At 38.9% G+C, this 26,829-nt stretch overlaps 1 protein-coding gene across 3 annotated transcripts in view; it reads left to right on the top strand.

Annotated features, from left to right (window-relative positions):
- LOC124787753 (phosphofurin acidic cluster sorting protein 2) overlaps positions 1-24,858 on the top strand; it is a 691,488-nt gene extending 666,630 nt beyond the window's left edge. For 2 of the 3 annotated variants that reach the window (XM_047254663.1, XM_047254747.1), the window contains exons 18-20: positions 10,774-10,872; positions 22,850-22,966; positions 23,423-24,858. In XM_047254663.1, the coding sequence (XP_047110619.1) occupies positions 10,774-10,872; positions 22,850-22,966; positions 23,423-23,541 (335 nt within the window). In that variant the 3' untranslated portion in view covers positions 23,542-24,858. The remainder of the gene's footprint in view (positions 1-10,773; positions 10,873-22,849; positions 22,967-23,422) is intronic. The other variant, XM_047254832.1, reaches the window with a different exon arrangement.
- Positions 24,859-26,829: the final 1,971 nt, after the last annotated feature.

Below are 26,829 nucleotides of genomic sequence, written 5' to 3'. Positions count from 1 at the left end.
CTGAAATGAAATCGGCTTTGCACACTGCTTAAGTTTAAGCGTTTTCTCCTTCCTTCATTTAACCAAAAAGTTTACAGCCTTTTCTTTGTCACTGAAAGCTATTATTGTACATATTTCCTGTGGACTTGGAAGGTACTCTGTTATTGTTCTGGACTTCAATTAGCACAACAATAATCGTTTGAATCACAATTCAAAGAATTGCCCAAGTTATTTCCTGTTTCTTCTAATGTTACCACAATTTCTAATGAAATGTTGACATCATTCGAATGGATATCCAAGAAGTTCATACTAAATAACACACACATAGGTCTTCAGGAGAAGTTGGTGACTTTGACTGCGTACCACCTTCTTCATATTTTATCTTTCCAAGACTGAAAACATTAACTGGATTCCACATTACTGTGAAACTCTGGAACTCGTACAAAGACAGAAGCTATTAGCAGGCATATGTGAAGAACTCACAAAGAAAATTCGGTTTTATCTTCATTGTTAACATTTAGTGATACCGCAAAGGCAACTGCTAATTATTATGAATATTAAATGAGTTGCAAATTCAAGCAAATAGTAACTATAAACGATTGTGTCACAGAAAGTATCAACGGAAAGTGTAATTCACTTCACGATTAATGATTGTGTTGTGTCATGTTATCTGTTTAACGATATTCCATCATTCGAGGATACGTGCCCACTGGCTTGTGCATGCACTGTCTACTACAGCTACAGCAGGATGCACAACTCTCAAGCTGCGTGGCAAGTCAGGAGTTTGGTAAATTGCAATATTTTTTCAAAGAAATACTTGCAGTGGGTCTTACCAGCTGCCGGTCGGTGTGGCTGAGCGGTTCTAGGCGCTTCAGTCTGGAACTGCCCGACCGATACGGTCGCAGGTTCGAATCCTGCCTCAGGCATGGATGTGTGTGATGTCCTTAGGTTAGTTAGGTTTAAGTAGTTCTAAGTTCTAGGGGACTGATGACCTCAGATGTTAAGTCCCATAGTGCTCAGAGCCATTTGAATCATTTCTTACCAGCTAAAATTTTGACATTGTTTCTTTTGGTGTACTCTTCCTACATTAAAAAAAAATCAGGGCAGGTTTGAACATGTTGGAGTGGTCAGTTCCCTCGTCAGTTGATATGTGCAGATAGCAACTAATAAAACAGTATGAAATAAAACTATTAAAAAAATCTTGTGAAATTAGGAGTTCAAAAATTTAAATTTCTCTTAGTATGTAGACACTAGTTAGATAGACATTCAGTGATCACAGGCCCTGCAGACCACGCGGCTGCTTCCACAAACTGCCTCCATTCCTTCCTGTTTTGTGCCCAGTTCCTCCAGGTGCCTTCAGTTCCCAGGGCTGCTAGGTCCTTCACCAGGTCATCCATCCAGTGCTGCCTTGGTCGTCCAATGGGGCGCTTGGCGTTTGCTTTCCCTGCTAGTGCCATCTTCGCCTGTCTTCAGTCTGGCATACGGGTTACATGGCCCACCCATTGTATTCTTTTGCTCTTTATCTTCTGTAGGATAGTTGGTTGTCACATCAGAAGGTAGATTTCCTTGTTTTTCCTCCTCCTCCATTCTCTGTTATCTAAAACTGGTCCCCATATCTTCCTCATTACTCTTCTTTCATATATTATTAGTTTTCCCCTTTATCGCTTAGTCATGCTCCATGTTTCTGAACCATACATTACTGCTGGGAATATCACTGTGTTGTCGATTTTCATCTTTGTGTTCACTGAGATCGATTTAGAGCCAAGCGTCTCTCCGAGGGAATGCATACATTTCGTTCCCACTGCTACTCTTTCCTTGATGTCCATTTTTATGTTGTTGTCCGTGGTAAACCAAGATCCCAAGTATTTGAACTGGTCTACTCTCTTGAACCTCTTGCCATCTATCTCAAGAAATTATACCTGCTCTTGTCTTCTTCCTAATTGCATGAACTCTGTTTTGTCTCGATTCACTTTGAGCCCTACCTTCTGTGCATTATTGTCCATTTTCTGGTACAGTTCTTTCAACTCGTGCTTTGATTCACTAAACAGTACTACGTCATCTGCATATGCGAGGCAATTGAAGTTACCGTCCATCTCTACTCCAGCCCACTCCTGTTGCCTACTCTCTTTTATTACTTTCTCTAAGGTGACATTGAACAGAACATATGAGAGAGCATCCCCTTGTCTGAGACCTGTTTCAATCTCGAATGTTTCTGATGTGGCTCCTTGGAAACGCACTGCTGCCTTTGACCCTTCCATACAAGCTTGCACCATTCTCACTAGCTTCTCAGGTATTCTGAAGTCCCGCATTGCACTGTATAGGCTATTGCTGTGGATGCTGTCATATGCACATTGAAAATCGACGAACAGGCTGTAGATATCTTTATCATATTCCCAATGTCTTAGTGTGAAAATGTGATCTATTGTCAATTGGTTTGGTCGAAAGCCAGCTTGGTACTCCTGTATACTGTTCTCTATGAATGGGTGCAATTTTCTGAGGATGATGATGGACAGCACCTTATACGTTTCATTCAACAAGCTGATTCCTCTGTAGTTAACGCATTCCATTTTGCTTCCCTTCTTGTATATTGGGCATATTATAGCCAATTTCCATTCTTCTGGCAGTGTCTCCTTCTCCCATATCAACTGGATCAGTTTGTATATCTCTAAGTGTAAGATACTAGTAATATGACTAATTTTATCTGTCAGTGTGAAAATTATGTATGAGTAATCTTATCTGTTGGTGTGGGAATTATGAATGGAGACACAATTTTTCGTCTTGATTTTTAAGTGGAATTCCAGCAAAATTGTTGAGATGTCTTATGTTTTTCATTTCTTTCTTCTTCTTCTTCTTTTTCATTTTATTTTATGTGGATGACTTGTAAAATGACTAAAATACTCATTTTCTTCTGTTTCTTCATCTGATGTAGGGCTTCAAAGCTAAAGTTTTCAAAAATGTTTTGAAATGTATGTGTTGTGTAATGTTTTTAATGTTGTTGTCCATGCAAGATACAGTGTTGATTTTTGTATAGTTATAAGTTCTGGATATTTTGGCTGAAATAGTACAATGACAGAACAGCAAAATTAGTCTTATGTTTAGTCATTTCTGTATTTACAGTAATGTCATCAGTCAGTGACTTCTGTGCAATTTTCAACCTTTGCTTGTTCACTTCTTTTATCATTTTTAGATCAAAATCATTTACACTGGCTAGATTTGCAAGAACTGTTATATCTTTGTTAATTTCACCATCAACCAGTTGAAAATTTATCATTCTCCATAACATTGTGTGGAAGTATGCTTTTTTGTGGGTTGTTAGATGGCATGATCTGTTGCTGATTAATGAGCCTTTAGTTGCTGGTTTCAAAAAATTCTGAATTTGTGCACTGAATATGTTAAAAGTTAAACACTGTTACACTAACTTCACTGTCCACAGAATAAATAAAAGTGTGCCAATAGCAATGCAGAAGATATTTACAGAAGTGAGGCATAGATTCTAAATTCACTTACCCCTACTAGAATCATGCCTTGGAAAAAAAAAGCCCTACATTTTCAGCTCAAATTCTTGTAGGAGCAGATGATGCCAACGCTTTTCCATAGGTTTTGTCATCATGTCTGCTAGCATTTGGCCTGAAGGTATGTGCATCACAGTGACTTGGGCTGACTATTTTCTTTTCTTATAAAACAGTGCCTTGTGTCGTCGTGTTTGGTTTCACTTTTGTAGACACTAGTCTTGGACGGGTCAGTTGCTTCTTTGCTGTCACATAATAGTTTGATAGGATCCTTCTTAAGGTCTGGAGATATTTCGCTGTCTAACCTCGGAAGTCACAGTGTGTCCTTATGTGCTAAGTTCTGGGGCATATATTCTGCCTCAGTCATGGATAAGGCTACAGTTGACTGTTTCTTACTTTGCCAGGATATTCCTTCTCTTTGAAACTTAAACAAATTTCCAGTTGTTGACTTCCTGTCTTCAGAATCTCCGGTCCAGTCTGCATACAGTAAACTATTATGTGACAGTCCTCTGTTGTAGAAAACAATAGCTTTATATTCTTCATACATTTAGATATTTAAAGCTCCTTCTGACTGCTGCCAATGTGGTATGCCTGGATTGCAACAAAAACGGCTAACATTTCCTATCAAATAAGCTAGGCCAGGTCTTGTTCCTAACTGAGCTTACATTAAATTTCCTATTTCTTGCTTTGCAATAGGTTACGTTCTTCATATCTTCTTGATCTTGCCCTGTTTTTGACCCATGTTATGAGTGTGCTCTCCATTATTTTCGATTGGCATAGATATCAATTTACAGTCCGTCATATTAAATTAATTGAGAATTTGCTTCACATAGAAAGTCTGGTTTATCCATAAATAACTTTCTTTGTGATTCCTAGTAATTTGGATACCTGAACAGTTTGTGGTTTCACCAAGATCTTTCAGCTTAAATTGTTTGTGAAAACTTCTTTCTCTTGCAAATTGTTGCTGAAAATTAGCATACCACTCACATGAACAGTAGCTATTAAAATGTCTGAACTTTGATTTCTGTAATAGACACAAGAGTGAGTCTTGCTTTTGAGTGCCTTATTTTGAAATCTGTTATTTAAGTAGACTGCAGTGGAGACTGCTTTTGACCGAATTTATTTGCCCAATTTGCTTTGAAGAGTGGGCATCTCACTTTTGCTACGATTGTATATTTATAATGACCAGCTTCTCCATTTCATTCTGATGTATATGGCATATATGGTAGTCTGATGTCATATTTGCTCCTGTCCGAAAATGTTTTTCAGATTATTGTTCACATATTCAGTGCCATTATCTGTACACAGAGTGCAGATCCTTTCCCAGTTTGCCTTTTGACTAGTTTTTTAAAGTCTCAAATCAGCTGTTGTACTTAATTTTTATTTTGTGAGAGTATATACAGATACTTTCCTGGAATAGCCATCAATTAAAATAAAGAAGTATTTTGCTACTCCAATTACCTTGTTTGCCTTGGCCCACACAAATCTGAGTGAACTAGCTCAAAAATTTCTGTTGCTCTTGTGCCAGACCTTGAATAGGGAAGTCTTGTTCATTTGCCCTCTAAGCAAATTGCACATGGAGTATTAACTGCTCCCTCATATGCCTGTTGAATCTTTGAAGTCAAGTCAGGGCTCATCTGCTTGTACTTTGTCATTTCTTCTGTGAAAACTGTGTAAAAGATCCTAGTGGTTTTCTGTCTGAAATTTGTCATAATTTCATTTCTCTGCTCTTAATAATTTGTTTGTCTGTTTTCAGACCTCAGCAATTGTGCTCCATTTTCTTTCCCCTTTAAGGATGTACATTTTTTTCAAGCTGTTAGTCTATGTTCCATTGCTTCATCACATGTTCCACCATCAATTTTTGTCTTCTCAGTGGTTGCTCTAGTTCTTTTACCCTGTCTATAATTGCTTCTCTGATCTCATCTCAATTTCCCATCTTCTTTGTGTCAAACCTTTGTGACAAATTCATCCCCATTTTGCAAAAAAGTTTTGTATCAACTGAATGAACTTTGGGAGTTGGTCTTCTAGGCTGAAATTTGGCTTGAATTCTGTTAAAAAGTGGTCAGAGATTATGCCTAGTCCTCTTCTGTCCTGTATGTTCATGATTCCTGTGTGGTTTTGTTTGGTTATTGCCTCATGAATCAGTTGATATGAGCCTAAATGTGTGTTAGGTCTTCTTTGTCCTTGGTGAATTTCTGAAAAAAGTTTTAAATTGAATTGTCTGTAAAAGGTGATGGGTCTTTCTTCATTGTTATTGTAGGATTTACGTGTGGGAAATATTCCTTCTATTCTCTTCCAGTTGTCTTCTGTGCTGACCTGTGCATTGAAACCTCCTACAAGTAGTTTTATGTGGTGCTTTGGTTTGTTTGATGTCTCATTTTCTGGTGTTTCCCAAAACTGTTCAACTCGTCCTGGATTTTTCTGCTCCTGTTGTGGGTATTAGTCGACCAGGGTGCTTCTGTCGGCTCATGTGTTTGCTCTGCACTCGAAACTGATAAACCGATCAGACTATGCTCTGCTATTTTAACAACCAGACAACTTGCTCATGAAATTGTTAGGACTTCCACAGGGTATAAGACAGTCAAAAATATTAATGTGTGTGTGTTTATTGTAATGCCACTGCATGTTTCCGATAATGACTGCAGGAGGCCAAGTCGAGTAGTAGGTGTGTGTGCATTTACAGTGGTATATATGTTATTTGCTGACCTAATGAGAGAAGTGGTATTTGCTCTGATGTGAATGGATAATGTGTTACGGATTCTCTTGGATTCAAAACTGTTCCAAGAGTAGTGAATTTGTGTTCAGTCTTTATGGCTGGGTTTTCTTTATAAGGCCTCTGATTCAAATGTGCTCTGACCTCCACATGTAGTTTCATGAAGTGCTAACATGAGTATATTGTGTCTGTTTAATACATCCATCTGTTGTTTAAGTTTACCTGCCTTCAGGGAAGTATTGATAGGCAGTGTGCATGGCAGATGTGTTTTTTTCTAGACCTTATCAGGAAATAGTAAGGAAACCCTGATTCTTCCTTATGTAGTGTTCTAGGCTCTTCAGAGTTTGATGGCCAAATTGCATCAATCTTTCCAGTGATGGAAGATTGTTTACCTCCTAGAATATTTTTCTTTTCAGTGTTTACCTTCATGTCTTGGTTGAAAGTAAATGAGGAAAGGTGTTAATACCTTCAGGGGATGTAATATCTGTGTTCACCAGATGGGTTTAAATGGGGAGTATGCCTTTTGTAGCTGACTACTTTAGTAACAGTATTATCATTACACTTCTATTAAAATTTTATTTCAGGAGTCTTAGTTTTGTGACTCTTTGGCCATGGCAATAGTTATGTAGTCATCTAAAAGATTGAACTACATCTGCATCCATAGTCTGCAAACCACTGTGAAGTGTATGGCTGAGGTTACTTTCCATTGTATCAGTTACTAGGGCTTTTTCCATTCCATTCGTGTATGGAGTGTAGGAAGAACAATAGTTTAAATGTAAACACCTGTGTGTGTGTTTTCTGTTATTAGTCTAATCTTGTCTTCCCGACCACAGCAGCGATACAGAGGGGTTTGAAGTATATTCCTAAATTCATCACTTAAAGTTGGTTCTTGAAACTTACTAAGTAGTTTGACCGGATAGTTTGCATCTCTCTTTATTTGTTTGCCACTTCAGTTCTTTCATTATCTACTTGACATTCTCCCATGGCTAAAAGAAACTTGTGAACATTCATATTGGCCTTCTTTGTATGTGTTCAGTATCCCTTGTTTGCTATGGGTTCCATACAATTGAGTAATGGTCTAAGACAGCTCATACAAGCATTTTGTAAGCAATCTCCTTTGTAGACTAATTGCATTTTCCCAGCATCCTACCAATGAACTGAATTCTTGTCATATGTTTTACCTATGATTGAGCCTAAGTAGTTGCTCCACTTCATATTCCTACAAAATGTTACACTCACGTATTTGTATGAGTTGATGGATTCCAACTTTGACACATTGACATTGTAGTCATCATTTTGTGACATGCAAAATTTTACATGTCTGAACATTTGAAGTAAGTTGCTAATCTTTGCACCAACTTTAAGTCTTATTAAGAAATGACTAAATTTTCATGCAGCTTTTTTCAGGTAGCACCTCATTATAGGTAACTGCGTCAACTGAAAAACTTCTGAGGTTAGTATTAATATTGAGCCCATGCACATTAATATGCAACATGAACAGCAAGGGTCCCAACACACTTCTCTGACGCACATCCAAAAGTTACTTCATTTGCTGATGACTTTCCATCCAAGATAATATAATGCATCTTCCCCAACAAGAAATCCTCAGTGCAGTCACAAATCTCGCTTGATATCCCGAACACTCGACTTTTGGTAATAAACATACATGTAGTACAGAGTCAAATGATTTAGGACGTAAAGAAACAGTGATTCTATCTGATTCTGCCTTGACCCATGGATTTCAGAATGATGTGTGTGAAAAGTGCAAGTTGGATTTTGCATGAATGATGTTTTTTTGAATCCATGCTGGCTGTTGTGGAGGAGGTCATTCTGCTCAGCATACGTCATTATATTTGAGCTCAGAATATGTTCTAAGATTCTACAACAAATGGATGCTAAAGACATTGGATGTTAGTTTTGTGCATCACTTCTGCTGCCGTTCTGATAGATGGGTGCGTCATGCGCTTCCTTCCAACCACTGGGCTTGTTTCTTTGTTCAATTAATCTAAGGTATGTTAACGGTTAAAAGAGGGGCTACTTAGCTGAAAATTCAGTATAGAATCTGACAGGAATTCCATGAGCCCTGGAGATTTATTCAGTTTTAATGATTGCAGCTAAGTCTCAATACCACTGACACTATTGTAGAATCACATTGGAGTAATACTCCTGGATTATCCTTTGCAAAGGAACATTTGAAAATGGAGTTCAGCATTTCTGCTTTTGCTTTGCTGCTCCCAGTTTCAGTTTGTGCCTCATCCATGAGTGTCTGGACATTAACTTTGGTGCCACTTAGAGCCTTCACATATGGCCAGGATTTCTTTGAGATTTGTGAAAGATATTTTGATAATATTCTGCTGTGGTAGTCACTGAAGGCTTCACAATGCCCTCTTGACAGCCAAATGTGTTTCAGTCAACATCTCTATATATGTAGCCCTATACATTGTTTTAAATCTGTTATGCAGTTGTCTCTGTTTATCTACAGTTGCTGTATACCATGGAGTGTCCCTCCCATTATGAATAGTTCTACTAGGCATACATTTGTCTACTTCATGGTCAACTATTCTTTCAAACTTCAGCACTACATCTGCCTGTCCAGAGCTAAATGTTTCTAGTTCCTCATTAAGATATGACACTAGCACCACTTTATCCTGTTTCATAAATATTTTCTACTTGTTTTAGTTACTCTTTGTAGTTCGGTAATCGTTGTTGCAATTGACTGCGGACAGGAGAAAGTAGAGCCATTTGAAAAATTCCAAAATGCTAAAAGTTGTGAAGCAGCAGACACTTGAAGAAATATATTTATCTAAACTATTCATTTAATCCTGTCCTGAAATTTTGAGTTACACCAAAAGAAAAATATTTTCAGTAAAACTAGTTTTTGCTTTGCTGACAGTGACATGTGTAACCGATAGTTCTCATTCGCAAGTATGATTAAAGAAAAGGAGAGTGGACACCACAACCACTAACCAGTTGATCATTCCTATGATTTTACATGAACCTTGCACAGCATGTTCTGTTGATCCATAATTACACACATAAAAAAAGTTTTGCATCACCTCGGTTCCGAGAGTTCTGGAACCTGTACAGAAAATTGGAATAGAGATCAATATAAACATCATTTCTGCCCTTTTCATTGCTCATAAAAGCCACACATTGCATGTTGTACCACCATACAGCGAGACCTTCAGAGGTGGTGGTCCAGATTGCTGTACACACTGGTACCTCTAATACCCAGTAGCAGGTGCTCTTGCATTGATTCATTCCTTTATTCGTCGTGGCATACTATCCACAAGTTCATCAAGGCACTGTTGGTCCAGATTGTCCCACTCCTCAACGGCGATTCGGCTTAGATCCCTCAGAGTGGTAGGTGGGTCATGTCATCCATAAACAGCCCTTTTCAGTCTATCCCAGGCATGTTCGATAGGGTTCATGTCTGGAGAAATTGCTGGCCATTCTAGTTGACCGATGTTGTTATCCTGAAGGAAGTCATTCACAAGATGTGCACGATGGGGGCGCAATTTGTCATCAATGAAGACGAATGCCTCACCAATATGCTGCCGATATGGTTGCACTATCGGTCGGAGGATGGCATTCATGTTTAGTGCAGCCGTTACGGCATCTTCCATGACCACCAGTGGCGTACGTTGGCCCCACACGATGCCACCCCGAAACTGCAGGGTAGCTCCACCTTGCTGCACTCGCTGGACAGTGTGTCTAAAGCATTCGGCCTGACTGGGTTGCCTCCAAACACGTCTCCGATGAAAGTCAGGTTGAAGGCATATGCGACACTCATTGGTGAAGAGAATGTGATGCCAATCCTGAGTGGTCCATTCGGCATGTTGTTGGGTCCAACTGTACCACGCTGCATGGTGTTGTGGTTGGAAAGATGGAGCTCACCATGGATGTTGGGAGTGAAGTTGCACATCATGCAACCTATTGCACACAGTTTGAGTCATAACATGACGTCCTGTGGCGGCGCAAAAAGCTTTATTCGACATGGTGGCATTGCTGTCAGGGCTCCTCCTAGCCATAATCCGTAGGTATCGGTCATCCTTTGCAGTAGTAGCCCTTGGGCAGCCTGAGCGAGGCGTGTCATTGACAGTTCCTTTTTCTCTGTATCTCCTCCATGGAATGACTGGAACTGATCATCTGTCGGACCCCCTCCATCTAATAGGCGCTGCTTGTGCATGGTTGCTTACATCTTTGGGTGGGTTTAGTGACATCTCTGAAAAGTCAAAGGGACTGTGTCTGTGCTACAATATCCACAGTCAACGTCTATTTTCAGGAGTTCTGGGAACTGGGGTGATGCAAAACTTTTTTAAATGTGTGTTTAAGTTCATTACAATACTCACTTTCCAGAGCCTTTGAGGATTTTTTTGTCCCACACATTGTGATCTCTTCTTGTAGGTCTTATGCCCATTAATTATATATATTAAAATAGAATCCAAATGAAATATATTCAAAGCCATCCCCTTTGTCATAGCACTTCAGACTTTTGATCTCTATTCTGTCTCTTAGGTTCCTTTCAAGGTAAAGTTGCTCTTTTATTTTATTCTTCCTGATTTTCTGAAGGCACAAGCAGAGGAACTTCATATCATTTGCCTGGAGAAGACTGCTGGCTGGTTGGGTCAGTGTCACTACTTCTAATCCATATGTCAATAATGGGACAAGGTATGTGCTGTGTAGTTTATCTTTGAAGGTAGTGGACAAAAATTCTGCCCTGCAGTATATGATAAACAGAGTGAGCTGTATAATTTGCAAGCTGCTTATATTCTATTGCCAGTTTCCCAATTTGTGGTGGTGCCTGAAGAAACATAGTTCACTAAATATTTGACATTTTTCACAATATTAATTTCCTCATTTTCGGCATTCACACCAACCATCTCAGGATTGATACCTGTAACCAAGCCTGCTAATTCATTGTACTAATGCTTAGTACCATTTTTTTGAATTTCTTTGGTGGGAAATATTTCTGCTGAGCAAGGTCTGTTTTCCATGAGCCGTGTACACATCTATGATAAAACAAGAAACAAAAAATGTTTTCATATGACATCCTGTTCTATGGTACTTTGTAGTATAAGTTTGTAACAAGTTACAAACATAAGGAACAAAATCAGGAATGCCAATTAGTTAAAAAATAAGTTAAAACTAAGGCTGTGTGTGTGTGTGTGTGTGTGTGTGTGTGTGTGTGTGTGTGTGTGTGTGTGTGTGTGTGTAGAGCTAGGTACACACTCTTTGTACAAATTATTTGGACTTCAAGAAAGCAAATTCCTATTATCGTTATAGAAGGGGACCTACTATATGCAAATGGAATATATATTGACTTGATGTTGAAGAGATTATCCTGCATCACTGTATATTATGATCACAAGTATCCATACCACTCATACACAGGAGAAGGCTAAAACAAGTGATTTTCAGGGGATGTTTGTCCATCTCATAAGAGCTTGTGCAACAGTATCTGACAATCATAGGTCACTGATCTGGATGAAAGAGAAATTTAGGAAAATTGTCCATAGCGAATGGGCATAGTCTGGAATTATACAAACTGTTCCAAGATGTATAACTACAACCACTATCATCTATGGAGATGAATGTGTGAATAACATTATTGTCTCTTGGTGTATCACTATACCTTGTAGATAAAGTATGCCTGCATGGAATGGAAACATCCAAGATCCTCAGTCAAGTAGTAGTTCAGTGTAACACCACCTTCTGGCAAGCTTGTGCTGACTGAGTTTTGATACAAAAATGTTTTTTGTTGCTCAACTTACTTCATCAAGATTAACGATCAACAGTACTGACATTGGAACATTGGAACATTGCGGAGTGACCCTCTCTGATCTTCTTCATACTTAACAGAATTTGAAGGTCAGTGCTCAGACATCAGTTACCTAATGCAGTATGATAGAAGTCTTAAAAAAAAAAGCCTTTGAAGATTAGAAGGTTTTGAGTGCTGTTTAGTACAAAACATTTGTAGATTGTTAATAAATTCACCAATAGCTTAGGGATTGGAACATAATTGGATTGTAATTGCAAAGGCATTTGTTCAGATCTCACTAGTTGCTTCCTTTTTTTTCTTTTTACATTTTGTAAAATTTCCTGAAACATTTGCAATAAAAAGTGCATATCAATAAATGCAAAAGTAATATGTTACAAAAGAATAGTGAAACCAGAATGCCTCTACATGTGTATGCCTACCAATGAATTACAAATTAGACAAACTAGAAATATTAGGGAGTAGAATCCTGAGGAAAATTTTAGGTCCAATAAGTAGCACAGAAGACCGAAAAATTGGGAGTGATTAAATATGAAAAAAATAACAGAAGAATACAGAAAAGATGACCAATATTTTTTTGGATATTTATAAAGGATGAATGGAAGTAGGCTGACAAATGAGTCATCAAGTATCTCTGGGAAGAAAATTAACTTCAACCTAGATCTGAGAAGACAAAAAAGATTAAAAATACACAACATAAGAGAAGGAGCAAAAAGAAAAAGATATTTTCAGAAGGAAAGTATTAAAATTAGAAGGATTCTGAGGTAGAAGCAATAACAGGACAGGTATAAAGTTATCTGAAGAAAGAAAAGGATGCAGTGAAAAGGTGAAAGAATACTGGAGGGAAATAAAAAGAGGATATGAGAACAATATAAAACTGTCACAAGGTTCTTTAAGTTGGTCAAAGCAGATTTTTTTAATAAGTTTAGCTGTGGGTCTTCTATTTTTAGAAGAATTCCTTTTTGGCCATGGATTCATACATAATATTCTCTTTCTAATGTAATGGAGATCATGAGAAATACTAAGCAAATGGAAAGAGTCTGGGGAATACCAGTGAAATTGAGCCTGAATGACCACATTTATGACCGGCTGAACCTCAGCAAACAGTGGCACTGTAGCCATTACTGAATGTTCTGTGTGCGTTCTTATTTTAAAAGGACTGAAAAAGACATCCTCATCCATGATGGGATTTGAGTACATCCCTCACGACAGCAGAAGGAATTGATGATCCCTATGATCACAATGCCAGTTCTGCTTTCCCAGGAGCAAAGAACATGGATGTAGGGTTCCAGCCCTGAGGGACGGAGGCAGGGCGCGTTCTTCCACTCTGCTCCTCGAACCTCGGCCAGACTGAGTTCTCGTTTGTTTATGCTCGCAACCGTCTTCCATGTTATAATGTTTGCACTTTACTGACAGTATTATGTTCAAGGTGGTTGCAACATTTGTTGAATGTTGGCCATAAGCAAAATAGAAAACAAAACCTCATTAATGTCTGGGCTGTTAAAAAGAATCACCTGAGGGAAAGTCAACACAAACTATTTGGCCTGTACAAAAAAGCACAACACCTGCAGCCTACAAGTTGTTGTCACCCAACACAATGCAGTGGTATGTTGTGCTCGCTGGTTCTGTATGACAATTTGCTGGGTGAGCTTCAGCATCTGAGGATGGTTTTCCTACAAAATGACTATTCAGAGAAATAAATTCACTGAACATTCCAGCTCAAGTGAGACCAGTTAATTGAACAATATGAAGAGACACAAACTGCATCTACACTCTACAAACCACTGTGAATTGCATGGAAGAAAGTACTTCCCATTGTATCACATATCAAGATTTCTTCCGCTTCCAATTACTTATGAGGAAGATGGTTTGCTTAAATACCTCTGTGCATGCTGTAGTTAGTCTAATCTGATCTTTGCAGTCCCTTTGGGAGCAGTATGTATGGGATTGTCGTGTATTTCTAGGTTCCTCACTCAATACAGTTTCATAAAACTTTGGAAGTAGGCTTTCCAGACATAACTGACACCTACCTTCAAGTGTCTGCCAGTTCATGTTTTTAGGTATCTAAGTGATGCTCTCCTGTGAGTCACACAAACTTGTGACCATTCATCCAACCCTTGTTTGCACACATTCAATACCGCTATCAGTCCTGTCTGATACGAGTCCCACACATTTTAGCAATACTCTCAGATAGGCTGCAAGACTGCTCTGTAAGCAATATCCCGTACAAACTCATAGTAGTTTTCCAGTATCCTATAGATGAACTGAAGTCCACCTCCTGCTTCACTGAGACTGAACCTATGTGATCATCCCATTTGGTATTCCTACAGACTGTTGCAAATATGTATTTGCTGATAAAGATTGTCACCGACTCATGTTGTAGTCATAGGATATTATGTTTTTATGAAGTGAAAAAAATTTACTTTTCAGGTCATTTAAAACAAGTTGTCAATCTTTGTACCACTTTGGAATCTTATCAAGATCTGACTGAGTATTTGTGCTACTTTTTTCAGACAATAATTGATAACTGTGTCATGAGTGAAACTGCTGAGTTTGTACCCTTATCATCCAGATCATTAATATGCAACATTTACAGCAAGGGTCCCCCACTTCCCTGAGGCACGCCGGAAGCTACTTCTGTGTCAGTTGAGGACTCTCCATCTAAGATAATATGCCATCTCCTACCTACCAAGAAACACTCATTCTAGTAACAAATTTGATTTGATACAACTTGTAATTGTACTTTTACTAATTAGTGTACATGTGATACTGGCACAGATGCTTTTTGCAAGTGAAGAATTACTGTAACTTCAGGGCTGTCTCGATGTACAATTTCAGTTCCTATGCCGTCCACCAGCATCTGGACACTTGACATGCTTTGCATACGACCAGACCTTTGTCAGTAATTACGAAAGCTCTTTTGATAAGATCCTCCTGTAGCAGTCACTGAATGTGTGACTCACTATCTTTCTGAAAGCCAAATACATTTCCTTTGGCTTGTATCAATAGCCCTATGCTTTGTTTTACTCTTATTATACAATAACTGCTGTATCTTTACAGAGACTGTGTACTGTGGAGATACCCTCTCATCATAAGCTGTTCAGCTAGGCACATACCCAGTGTCTGGCCAGTTACTGTTTTATGAATGAAACTATATGGTTACAGAAACCATTTCAAGTCTCGAAGACCTATGATGTGTACATGCAGATGGAAGTAATGAATGAAAATTTGCACAGAGGCCAGGGTTTGAACCTGGGTGTCCTGCACACTAGGCAGATGAGCTAACCACTACACCACCCTGGCACAGTGATTTTGCACAACTGCAAGGATGACCTTAGCACACCACCCCCTTCAATCCAGGATGGTGTAGTGACCAGCATAACTACCCAGGAGACCTGTGTTTGAATCCCGGTCTTGGTATAGTCCGCACACAGTACAGTGGCTGATGCATAGTGATAAGTTTTCATCTGAAGCACTGTTCCAGCTTCATGATGATGAGCCCATAATTTCATTACTGGTCATAGTTATTGCGATATTTGCACGTAAGTAAGACACTGGTCCAAATTCGAAAAAGTTTGCAATGAAAAATAGGGGTCACTATGATTTTGCATTTGATACATATACATAATATGTTGCTTTGTGTGAAATTTAGCTGAGATATTGAACTAGACTTTGTGGAGGTCTCTATCTGTTACAAATCTCAAGAAAGTTGATCTGATGTAGCACACTCATCTGCAATCACATGCACCGGTGATGTAGCCATTCCTCATATTTCGTAACTGGTTTGAGATATCAAAATGTGTTTTTGTCAAATGGTAGCATGCAGGAGAGTATTTTGCCAAACGATTATAGTGCAAAACTTCATTATCTACCGTGTTATTCCACTAATTACACACTTTTTTGATGAAAGAATTTAATTTTTAAGGCCCAACAATAGCTGATGAAACAACAAATGCTACAGGTTTTGGAACAACATAAGTGAAGACATTACACATTTATTTTTGTACCAAGGATGTGCTTTTTCATAAGCTATTGATCTTACTTCTCCGCAGTTAATAAACCATTGTTTCGAAATTCTCTTGCAGTGTCATCTGCACAGCACGTTAGTGAAGTAATACTGTGTAAACTCGACTGTGTTTTCACAAAAAGCTAATTTTAATATGGGAACAAGAGAAATGTGTAGGTTTTACTCAAGATTTACACTCATTCTCTGAAAGTTACAGATGGTATAGAAGTCAGGTGAAAATAAATCAGTATTTTTGTTGCATTTTCACTGGAATTCTTTTTAGATACTAACCAAATCAGAGATGATAGAACTTTTTGAATGGCACTACTTTTTAGATACTAACTGAAGCAGAGGTGACAGAACTTTCTGAATGGTCACCGTGCAAGTGTGGGCATGGAGGGGCTTCACTTAGTATTTGCAGAAAATGTTAGTGTAGGCTTCAGTTTAGAATGGCACTGCCCCTCCAGTGCTCGGCATTTCCCCTGCACTGCCTATCAGTAACCTCAACCATTATCACTCTCCTAACACGTGCCCTGCTGATTGCGCGTCTCGCAGCTACGTTATTCTGCGTGCACACTGCAAATTTTCATTTGTCACTTGTGTCTGTTTATATACATCATAGATGTGTGAGTCTTGAAAAGGTCTCTGGAACCATGTAGTTTGATTTGATTAAGTCACCTACGCTCAGGTTTCAGGCAGGATCGCCATTTTGTTCAATGTTGAGATGATATTCCAATACAATTGGAAAGCGTCTGTGATGCTGTTCAGATTTAGGGGAAGCGCAAAGTGGGCTGAGGTGTGAATGGGAATTTGGATTGAGGGGGAGGCGTGCTAGGATAGTCCATGCAGTTGCAAAGAACCACTGTGCCAGGGTGGCGTAGCAGTGAGCACATTGTCCAGTCAGCAGGACACCCGTGTTCAAATCCCGGCCTCGGCAGAAATTTTCATTTGTCACTTCAGTTTGCATGTATACACCATATTGTTTTATAATTGAGCCACAGTTACTTTATGTGCTTCTGCCTAAAGGCAAACACGAATCTTACTGTGCTTCAGTGCTGAATAAAATAAATGTTGTGTGCCTCTCAGTTTGGTGCTAGCCTTATATTCAGTGCCACTTCAGTAGCATTTCTGCCAGCTTTATAGCTTGTATTACAAAGCAGCTTTCCATTCAGTGTCACGAGGCTGAGTGAACCCCATTCCTTGTCTTTCCAATACAGAAAAAAACCTGAGATTACCTCTGAGAACTGAACTTGCCGAGTCATCAGTAGTCATTAATGTTGATACTTTAGTGACGTGATGCTTATTCAGGAAACAGAAGAATACTTAACAGACACAGCATTAAATGTATCTTTTGCCCATTTGCCAAACTGAGGAATTTGGTGGTACCTGTCACAGAAGACCTCAGGAAAAAAGTGTTTATCAGATTTTGTGTCAGTGTATCCATGTGACCCACAGCAACCTTGTCACGGAACAAGTCAGTATGTTGTTTACAGAATGCTGACAAGAAAAATTTATAAATTAAATAATCAATAAAACATGAAAAAATTGTGGGGTAATATACAAACAAATAACACATTACAGAGAAAAAGTTCTCAACTACTGTGAGGGACTCCTGCACAGAATAGAAGAAGTGTGCTACAATGAAGCCTTTCACCTTGTCGTTTAATACTTCAGGTTATCACTCATTTTTTTCGCTCCTGCTGGAACCTGCTAAATAGTAAACACCATTTAGTGCAGTGCCTAAGGAAGTATTAGCCAATTGCATATCATTTTTCTGTCTAGTGTTCACGGAATGAATGTCGCAGTTTCTTCTGAACTGAGACAGTACTGCCAACAGCAGTTCTGATAATGGAAGTATATGAACAGGAATGAGGTAGAATTCCTAGGCATTTGAACAACAGCCTACATGAAGTTCGCAAACTGTCACTGCAGATCAGTATGATCACCCTTTTCTAAGCTAATAATATTCTTGCTGAGTGCACAGAGTAAATGTAGGTGCACACGTGTGTTTGTTTTTGTACTCTAGCTTGTCAAAGGATTTCTCCTGAAAGGTAGTGAAGTTTTCATCTCATTTTCGTGTGCCTCTCGACGACTCGATGCTCTGCTATTCTCCTTTACTTGTAAATAATATACTTCCGAGAAAGTGTTCCATCCTGCCCTCAGTCCTAACAATTTAAAATAGGTGACTTCACTGACTGACTGTCTTGGGACAATAAAATTTCTCTTTGACAAGAGTTCTATGTCAAAAGCTGTATGATTTTCATTTTGTTGCACTGAAGTATTAATTTGTTCTCTGACAGTTACATGCTTTTGTTACTGCTTACCATGCCAGTTACATCATTTATTATGTTTCTTGCCTTGCAAGATAACACATATCATCTGCTAAGAGGGAATGTCATGTCATGTCATGTTCAGTGGCAGATCACTGATGTATATCAAGAACAGCAACACACACTGTGGCTCACTCGCCCCTCATCCCACCGCTACTTTACGTGACCCATGTCAAATTCAAACCTCTTCCATTTTTATAGACACTGGACAACCTTCTGCTTTTATTCCAACTTATGCAGAAGTACTGAATGGTCCAATACCTTTGTTAAATCTACTGCCATCAATCCATTGTTTAGCTCTAATAGTGCCTGACACAAAGAAGACTAAATTGTGTTTTCTGTTAATACCCCTCTCCTGAAGCAAAACTGTGAGTCTAAAATCAAATTATGAGTACTGAGATGTGCCACTACTCTTGTATATGCTGCTTTCCAAAAAACATTTGAAAACAATGGTAGCAAAGAAATTGGCCAGTAATTGTCTACTTTACCTCTTTCATCCATTTCATAAAATAAGTATAAAGTAAAAAGAGTATTTCAATTTGTGATGCAAGTTACCATACCTGAAAGACACACTGCGCAGGGGACTGAGTACAAAACTAATGTATGGTGCACTAATTTTCATAATCCTGCTTGAAATTTCACCATACCCATGGGGAGTCTCTACTATTTAATGATGTAATAATTGTTCCAGTTTCATCTTTGCTAGTTTCCTGTAATTTACTGTGATGTAGTTGTCTTGGAACATCAGACTTAATGAGTTCTGCATATTTGCCTGTACCAATAAAATTTTGATTTATTGGCCTAATGTGTCACACAGTAGAAGATTGTTGCAATGGACACCATGCCTTTGAAAACGAAATTAATCTGCAATAGCAGAGCATTGCCTAAGCATAAGTCATCACATAATGTAGGAAAAGACCACTTTTATATTCCCTATTTTGTCTTTCTGGGACTGCAATATAAAGGAGGCAATATGTATTCAAATTGGAGACAACCTCACTGATTAGGCATCTGGTACTCCAGCTTAGTGCTAGTTGGAACCCTACGCTTTCTACCATTAGACCCCAACATTGAAGTGCACTCTAAAAGGGGACTATGGTAATACAGAAATGTATTTTTGATTATTTAGTCCTGACTCTGTCAGACCAAAAACTTTTCATTCCATACCTGTGTGCACAAAATATAGTGTTTCTCATCTGTTCAGAAAAGTCATAATTTTGTGTGAGTACAAAGAAATAACATGTTGAATGTTACTACCATTAAAGCGAGTGACTTTTTGGACAGTGTGAATTTCAATTGGACAGAAAACTAAAATAATTTTGCACAAACCTGTCACTGGCAAACTCAGATTTTAATTCTTTTCATTTTGACAAGCTGTGCCAAAAGTTTTATTTATATCAATACGAAATCAAATTCATTTAAAAACAAAGATGATGTGACTTACCATACGAAAGTGCTGGCAGGTCGATAGAAACACAGACACATGCATACACACAAAATTCTAGCTTTCGCAACCAACGGTTGCTTCGTTAGGAAAGAGGGAAGGAGAGGGAAAGACGAAAGGATGTGGGTTTTAAAGGAGAGGGTAAGGAGTCATTCCAATCCCGGGAGCAGAAACACTTACCTTAGGGGGAAAAAAGGACGGGTATACACTTGCACACACACACATATCCATCCACACATATACAGACACAAGCAGACATATTAAACGGCAAAGAGTTTGGGCAGAGATGTCAGTCGAGGCGGAAGTGCAGAGGCAAAGATATTGTTGAATGACAGGTGAGGTATGAGTGGCGGCAACTTGAAATTAGCGGAGATTGAGGCCTGGTGGATAATGAGAAGAGAGGATATATTGAAGAGCAAGTTCCCATCTCCGGAGTTCAGATAGGTTGGTGTTAGTGGGAAGTATCCAGATAACCCGGACGGTGTAACACTGTGCCAAGATGTGGTGGCCGTGCAACAAGGCATGTTTAGCCACAGGGTGATCCTCATTACCAACAAACACTGTCTGCCTGTGTCCATTCATGTGAATGGACAGTTTGTTGCTGGTCATTCCCACATAGAATGCGTCACAGTGTAGGCAGGTCAGTTGGTAAATCACGTGGGTGCTTTCACACGTGGTTTTGCCTTTGATCGTGTACACCTTCCGGGTTACAGGACTGGAGTAGGTGGTGGTGGGAGGGTGCATGGGACGGGTTTTACACCGGGGGCGGTTACAAGGGTAGGAGCCAGAGGGTAGGGAAGAAGGTTTGGGGATTTCATAGGGATGAACTAAGAGGTTACGAAGGTTAGGTGGACGGCGGAAAGACACTCTTGGTGGAGTGGGGAGGATTTCATGAAGGATGGATCTCATTTCAGGGCAGGATTTGAGGAAGTCGTATCCCTGCTGGAGAGCCACATTCAGAGTCTGATCCAGTCTCGGAAAGTATCCTGTCACAAGTGGGGCACTTTTGTGGTTCTTCTGTGGGAGTTTCTGGGTTTGAGAGGATGAGGAAGTGGCTCTGGTTATTTGCTTCTGTACCAGGTCGGGAGGGTAGTTGCGAGATGCGAAAGCTGTCGTCAGGTTGTTGGTGTAATGGTTCAGGGATTCCGGACTGGAGCAGATTCGTTTGCCACGAAGACCTAGGCTGTAGGGAAGGGACCGTTTGATGTGGAATGGGTGGCAGCTGTCATAATGGAGGTACTGTTGCTTGTTGGTGTGTTTGATGTGGACGGACGTGTGAAGCTGGCCATTGGACAGGTGGAGGTCAACGTCAAGGAAAGTGGCATGGGATTTGGAGTAGGACCAGGTGAATCTGATGGAACCAAAGGAGTTGAGGTTGGAGAGGAAATTCTGGAGTTCTTCTTCACTGTGAGTCCAGATCATGAAGATGTCATCAATAAATCTGTACCAAACTTTGGGTTGGCAGGCCTGGGTAACCAAGAAGGCTTCCTCTAAGCGACCCATGAATAGGTTGGCGTATGAGGGGGCCATCCTGGTACCCATGGCTGTTCCCTTTAATTGTTGGTATGTCTGGCCTTCAAAAGTGAAGAAGTTGAGGGTCAGGATGAAGCTGGCTAAGGTAATGAGGAAAGAGGTTTTAGGTAGGGTGGCAGGTGATCGGCGTGAAAGGAAGTGCTCCATCGCAGCGAGGCCCTCGACGTGCGGGATATTTGTGTATAAGGAAGTGGCATCAATGGTTACAAGGATGGTTTCCGGGGGTAACAGATTGGGTAAGGATTCCAGGCGTTCGAGAAAGTGGTTGGTGTCTTTAATGAAGGATGGGAGACTGCATGTAATGGGTTGAAGGTGTTGATCTACGTAGGCAGAGATACGTTCTGTGGAGGCTTGGTAACCAGCTACAATGGGGCGGCCGGGATGATTGGGTTTGTGAATTTTAGGAAGAAGATAGAAGGTAGTGGTGCGGGGTGTTGGTGGGGTTAGGAGGTTGATGGAGTCAGGTGAAAGGTTTTGTAGGGCCTAAGGTTCTGAGGAGTCCTTGAAGCTCTGCCTGGACATCAGGAATGGGATTACCTTGGCAAACTTTGTATGTGGTGTTGTCTGAAAGCTGACCCAGTCCCTCAGCCACATACTCCCGACGATCAAGTACCACGGTCGTGGAACCCTTGTCCGCCGGAAGAATGACGATGGATCGGTCAGCCTTCAGATCACGGATAGCCTGGGCTTTAGCAGTGGTGATGTTGGGAGTAGGATTAAGGTTTTTTAAGAAGGATTGAGAGGCAAGGCTGGAAGTCAGAAATTCCTGCCACCCCACCTAAAACCTCTTTCCTCATTAGCTTAGCCAGCTTCATCCTGACCCACAACTTCTTCACTTTTGAAGGCACTGGATACTTCCCACTAACACCAACCTATCTGAACTCCGGAGATGGGAACTTGCTCTTCAATATATCCTCTCTTCCAGTTATCCACCAGGCCTCAATCTCCGCTAAGTTCAAGTTGCCGCCACTCATACCTCACCTGTCATTCAACAACAACTTTGCCTCTGCACTTCCGCCTCGACTGATATCTCTGCCCAAACTCTTTGCCGTTTAATATGTCTGCTTGTGTCTGTATATGTGTGGATGAATATGTGTGTGTGTGCGAGTGTATACCTGTCCTTTTTTCCCCCTAAGGTAAGTCTTTCCACTCCTGGAATTGGAATGACTCCTTACCCTCTCCTTTAAAACCCACATCCTTTTGTCTTTCCCTCTTTCCTGACGAAGCAACCGTTGGTTGCGAAATCTAGAATTTTGTGTGTATGTATGTGTCTGTTTGTGTTTCTATCGACCTGCCAGCGCTTTCGTATGGTAAGTCACATCATCTTTGTTTTTAAATATATTTTTCCCTATTATATTGAAATCAAATTCATTACTATTATAAAATAAATAAGAACAATTTTTGATGAAGTAAAGGACTTTACTCTATCAGAATATGTCATTTTAATAATTCAGTGAAAAGACACATTCTGATAGGTGAAACTGCTTTATGCACAAGTGATGCCTTAGGTTCAACTTCTAATTCATTTTGTATTTATGTTCCACTTTTTTATGCAGTTATGAGACTTGGGAAGAAGAAGGAGAAAGAAAAAGAAAGTGAAGCAAAGAGTCAGATGGTTGATGGTGTATCGAGACTCATCTGTTCAGCAAAAACGCACAACATTCCACTGAAAGGTATGTGACAAGTGGCAAATGAACAGTTTGTGTCCAGAGTTAATTCCCTTTACTCGTTAACATATTTAATTATTCACTGTATTACACTTAATCTGAAAAATCCTGGAAGCAGTGGAATGTACCATATGGTGGGGGCATTGATCAGAATTTATGTAAGGAGTCCATGGGAGTGAGGAGGTGAGCAAGTTGCCATTGAGTGGTGGTGTGCCTGCAGAGGTGTGTGTGTGTGTGTGTGTGTGTGTGTGAATGAATGAGACAGAGAGAGAGAGAGAGAGAGAGAGAGAGAACTTGCATTAGAAATGGTGCTTAAGTTCAAGAATAATAATTTTATGGCTTTTTTGGAGTGCCTGCTTGCTATCCATTGTAGAATTTACATTATACTAATATTAAAATTTGTCATTAGTGATAAAATATGATGCCTACAATATTTTAATGATATTTTTTCTTATGTTTCAGTATGTATTGATGGTACAGAATGGTCAGCAGTGAAATTTTTTCAACTGTCAGCACAGTGGCAAACGCACATCAAGCATTTTCCAGTTACTCTGTTTAACTTCCCAGAGCCCGCTCTGTAACATCACAGACACAAGGGCACAGGCAATATTGGTTCCTGTTTGTACCACATGTTTTGAATATATCACTTGTCTTTTGTGACTATTAATGGCAGGCTGTGTGTGTGTGTGTGTGTGTGTGTGTGTGTGTGAGAGAGAGAGAGAGAGAGAGAGAGAGAGAGAGAGAGAGAGAGAGAGAGAGTGCTACAGAGAGAGAGAGACAGAGAGAGAGAGAGAGAGAGAGAGAGAGAGAGAGAGAGAGATTGCATGAGCATTTGCAATAATTTTGTGTTTCATAAGGCTTTCATTTGCATAATTGTGCTGTTTGTATAATGATGGGGATGAGAGTGTCAGAGTTCATATGTAAATCACTCATACACATCACTAAAACATTTGTCATGTGCCAATCAAATATAATACTATTCTCAGTATTTTACAAAGTGACTAAAGAATATCAATGACAATATTTCTTTTATCCACATTTTTTGAGGAATACATGGTGTATCATATACAGACTGCTAATAATACATAAACTAATACACATTTTGGTATATGTGGTACCAAAACATATTAGAACTGTTGTTACTATTGCACATTTGTCTTCTTGTATTGAAGTTTATAAGCCAAAAAGATCTGATATTATTAGTTCTTTGGAAAAGTTAATATTCAAAGCCGAGTTTCTGTGTTTGATTTCATTGTGGTGATTTGATCTGTGAATTGCTATTATTTATTACAAAAACTTTAACTGTGCAATACTGCAAGCCAGAATCATTGGTACACATTTTTATAAGGAGCACAGTCTGTGCGAATCTTTACTGTTGTGCACTTTGTCAGCTGAATCTTCTTACTGTATGTGTGTGTGCTCTTGAAGAGTTATCAGTGTGATGTTGATAATTATGTTGTCATTATTTATCTTCTCCCTTGTAAATATTTCATTTGATGTGATTAAGATTTGTAAATTGTAAATATAATTGTTGATACAACTGGTACAAACAGTGGAACATGAACTAGTCATGGGAGAAAATACAATAAACCTGTGCTTATTACACAAGTGAACCAACTTGTGTTCAGCAGAATCAAGACTTGCCAGTTCCTGACATAACTGTTGTGCAGTGCAGTCAAATGTTAGGAAATTATACTACTGTATTTATTACTCTGATGTGATTTTTTTATTGTAAAGCTACTTTGTATTTAATACACATGGATCTGATTTTGTCGCAAATAATTAAAGAATTGTGGTTTGTACATAAAAACCAAATAAATGTACTGAAGTATTATGTAACTATTGCAATGTGCCATATTGCTCTAAAAGTACAGTCATAATTAAATTATGTTAAGGAAAGTGTGATATCTAAATATTATTATTATTTTGTTTAGTTAATGCTATACCTGGCCTGTCCATTATTAAGGTGTGGAAACCAAAACCTTGAGTTAATGTATTCTATTGTGGCAAGAAATTTGTTCATGATTATTTACATGTTGTGCAAGATTGAAGCTGGCAGACTATATTAACAAATTTCAGTTTGTAGAATTACTTGTACAGTCCTGTTCTCTGAACCAAATTAATGTCCCATTTTTTGTCACACTTTCTGATATCTTCATTCATTCTCTCTTCCCATAATCATTAATTCAGTTGTTGTTTAGGAGATATTGTTGGAGAAAGAATTTTGTAACAGCTATTTTCTTCAAATCTACAAGGTGTTTCAAAATGATTGTAGGGTTTTTAAGGCTTTGTAGCATTTATTACATTCAACTTACAATTATAAATAATACATCAAAGGAAAGAGAAACTCAAGTTTTTTTTCTCTGTCTATCATTTGAAGTTGTTACAAACTCTAAAGCATACAGACTATGATTTACGCAGCAACTTGTTGCCTGATGAAAATTTTCTGGATTGTATCATCTTCAGTAATGAATTTCAGTAATGAATTGACCGTTCACCTAAGAGGAAATATGAACACACAATGTACACATCAGGCAGACAACAGCAGCTGATAAAGTTGCAATAAGACTCCTCTCAATAGAATATTCTTTTGTGCCATACACTGGTGGAAAGTTTATGGGCCTTCTTTTTTCGTGAGGCATCTGTAGTTGTTTCTTATCTCGATGTGCTAAAACTGTGGCTCTTTTCTCAGTTGCGAAGGAGCTGAACACAGAACTTTATTTGGCATCAAGATGGTGCACTGCAGCATAACTCAGTATGCAACTGGTTAAATTACGTCATACCCAACTGCTGGCTAGGCTGCATGGGCTGGATGACAGAGCTTCTTTCATATGACATCCACACTCATCTGATCTGATGCCGTGCAATTTTTATCTTTCGTGGTTGATAAAGGATAATGTGAATGTGCTTCCGCCACTAGTTGATCTCCCCTACTTGATAAACAGTATTGAAGCAGTTGTTGCAACAAACGTACTGAGCATGGTCTGGGAAGAACTAGTCTACTGACAAGATCACTGTTGTTTGACAAATGGTGCTGACACCGAACACTTATAAGAGAAACTGTGTTGGTTGCTCTTCTGTTTAATGCATTATTTATAATTATAAGTTGAATGTAACAAGTGCAACAAAACTTTAAGACACCAAAATTAATTTTGAAACACACGGTATAAAGAAGTAATACTAACATCATGTGCCCTTGTTTCAGTACAAATTAAAAAAAATACGTACGTACCAGTTCTCATCTGAATTAAGGTAGATTATATACTATGAACAATGTTTCATTTATATTATTCTCAAGGAATCAGAAACAAGATGGTGTTTCCATTTTCTTCTGCGACAACACAATAAATGCTAATGCCTTGCTAATGACATATTAAACACCTTTATGACTTCGGGAAATCTTCCCTAAATACAACTGAGATACACAAGCTTGGACACATCTAAAATAATGTCTATTCCCTTCTACACAATGCTGGCATTCCTAGAAATTGAAGATTACTTAATTAGGGAAATTTACTGTAATCCAAAGGTCAGGGTTTTAATGCGTCACAAGTCCAATGAATCTTTCATAATCTTAATGTGGCTTACACTTTTGGACAGATTTTATTTATATGAAAACAAGTTAAGTTGTACCTTATTTGAGTATCAAGTTGTAGTCTCCAGTCCCAATTTTGGCTAATTAGGACTTTGGTTCTGTATGAAAATCTACACACTTGGTACAGAGCCAATATCTCCCTTATTAACTTACAACAGAATCTCATTGCAGAAAGGAAAATAAATGATATCATTTAAAAAAATTTTAAAAAATTAATCAAGTACTGTGTTTACAATTTTAATAACTGTAAAATATTACTTTCCTAATGAACTGA

Source organism: Schistocerca piceifrons, chromosome 1 (genome assembly GCF_021461385.2).
Source record: "Schistocerca piceifrons isolate TAMUIC-IGC-003096 chromosome 1, iqSchPice1.1, whole genome shotgun sequence".
Classification (NCBI taxonomy): Eukaryota; Metazoa; Arthropoda; class Insecta; order Orthoptera; family Acrididae; genus Schistocerca; species Schistocerca piceifrons.
Note: the sequence above shows the minus strand (reverse complement) of the source record. Positions and strands in the feature narration are given on the sequence as shown.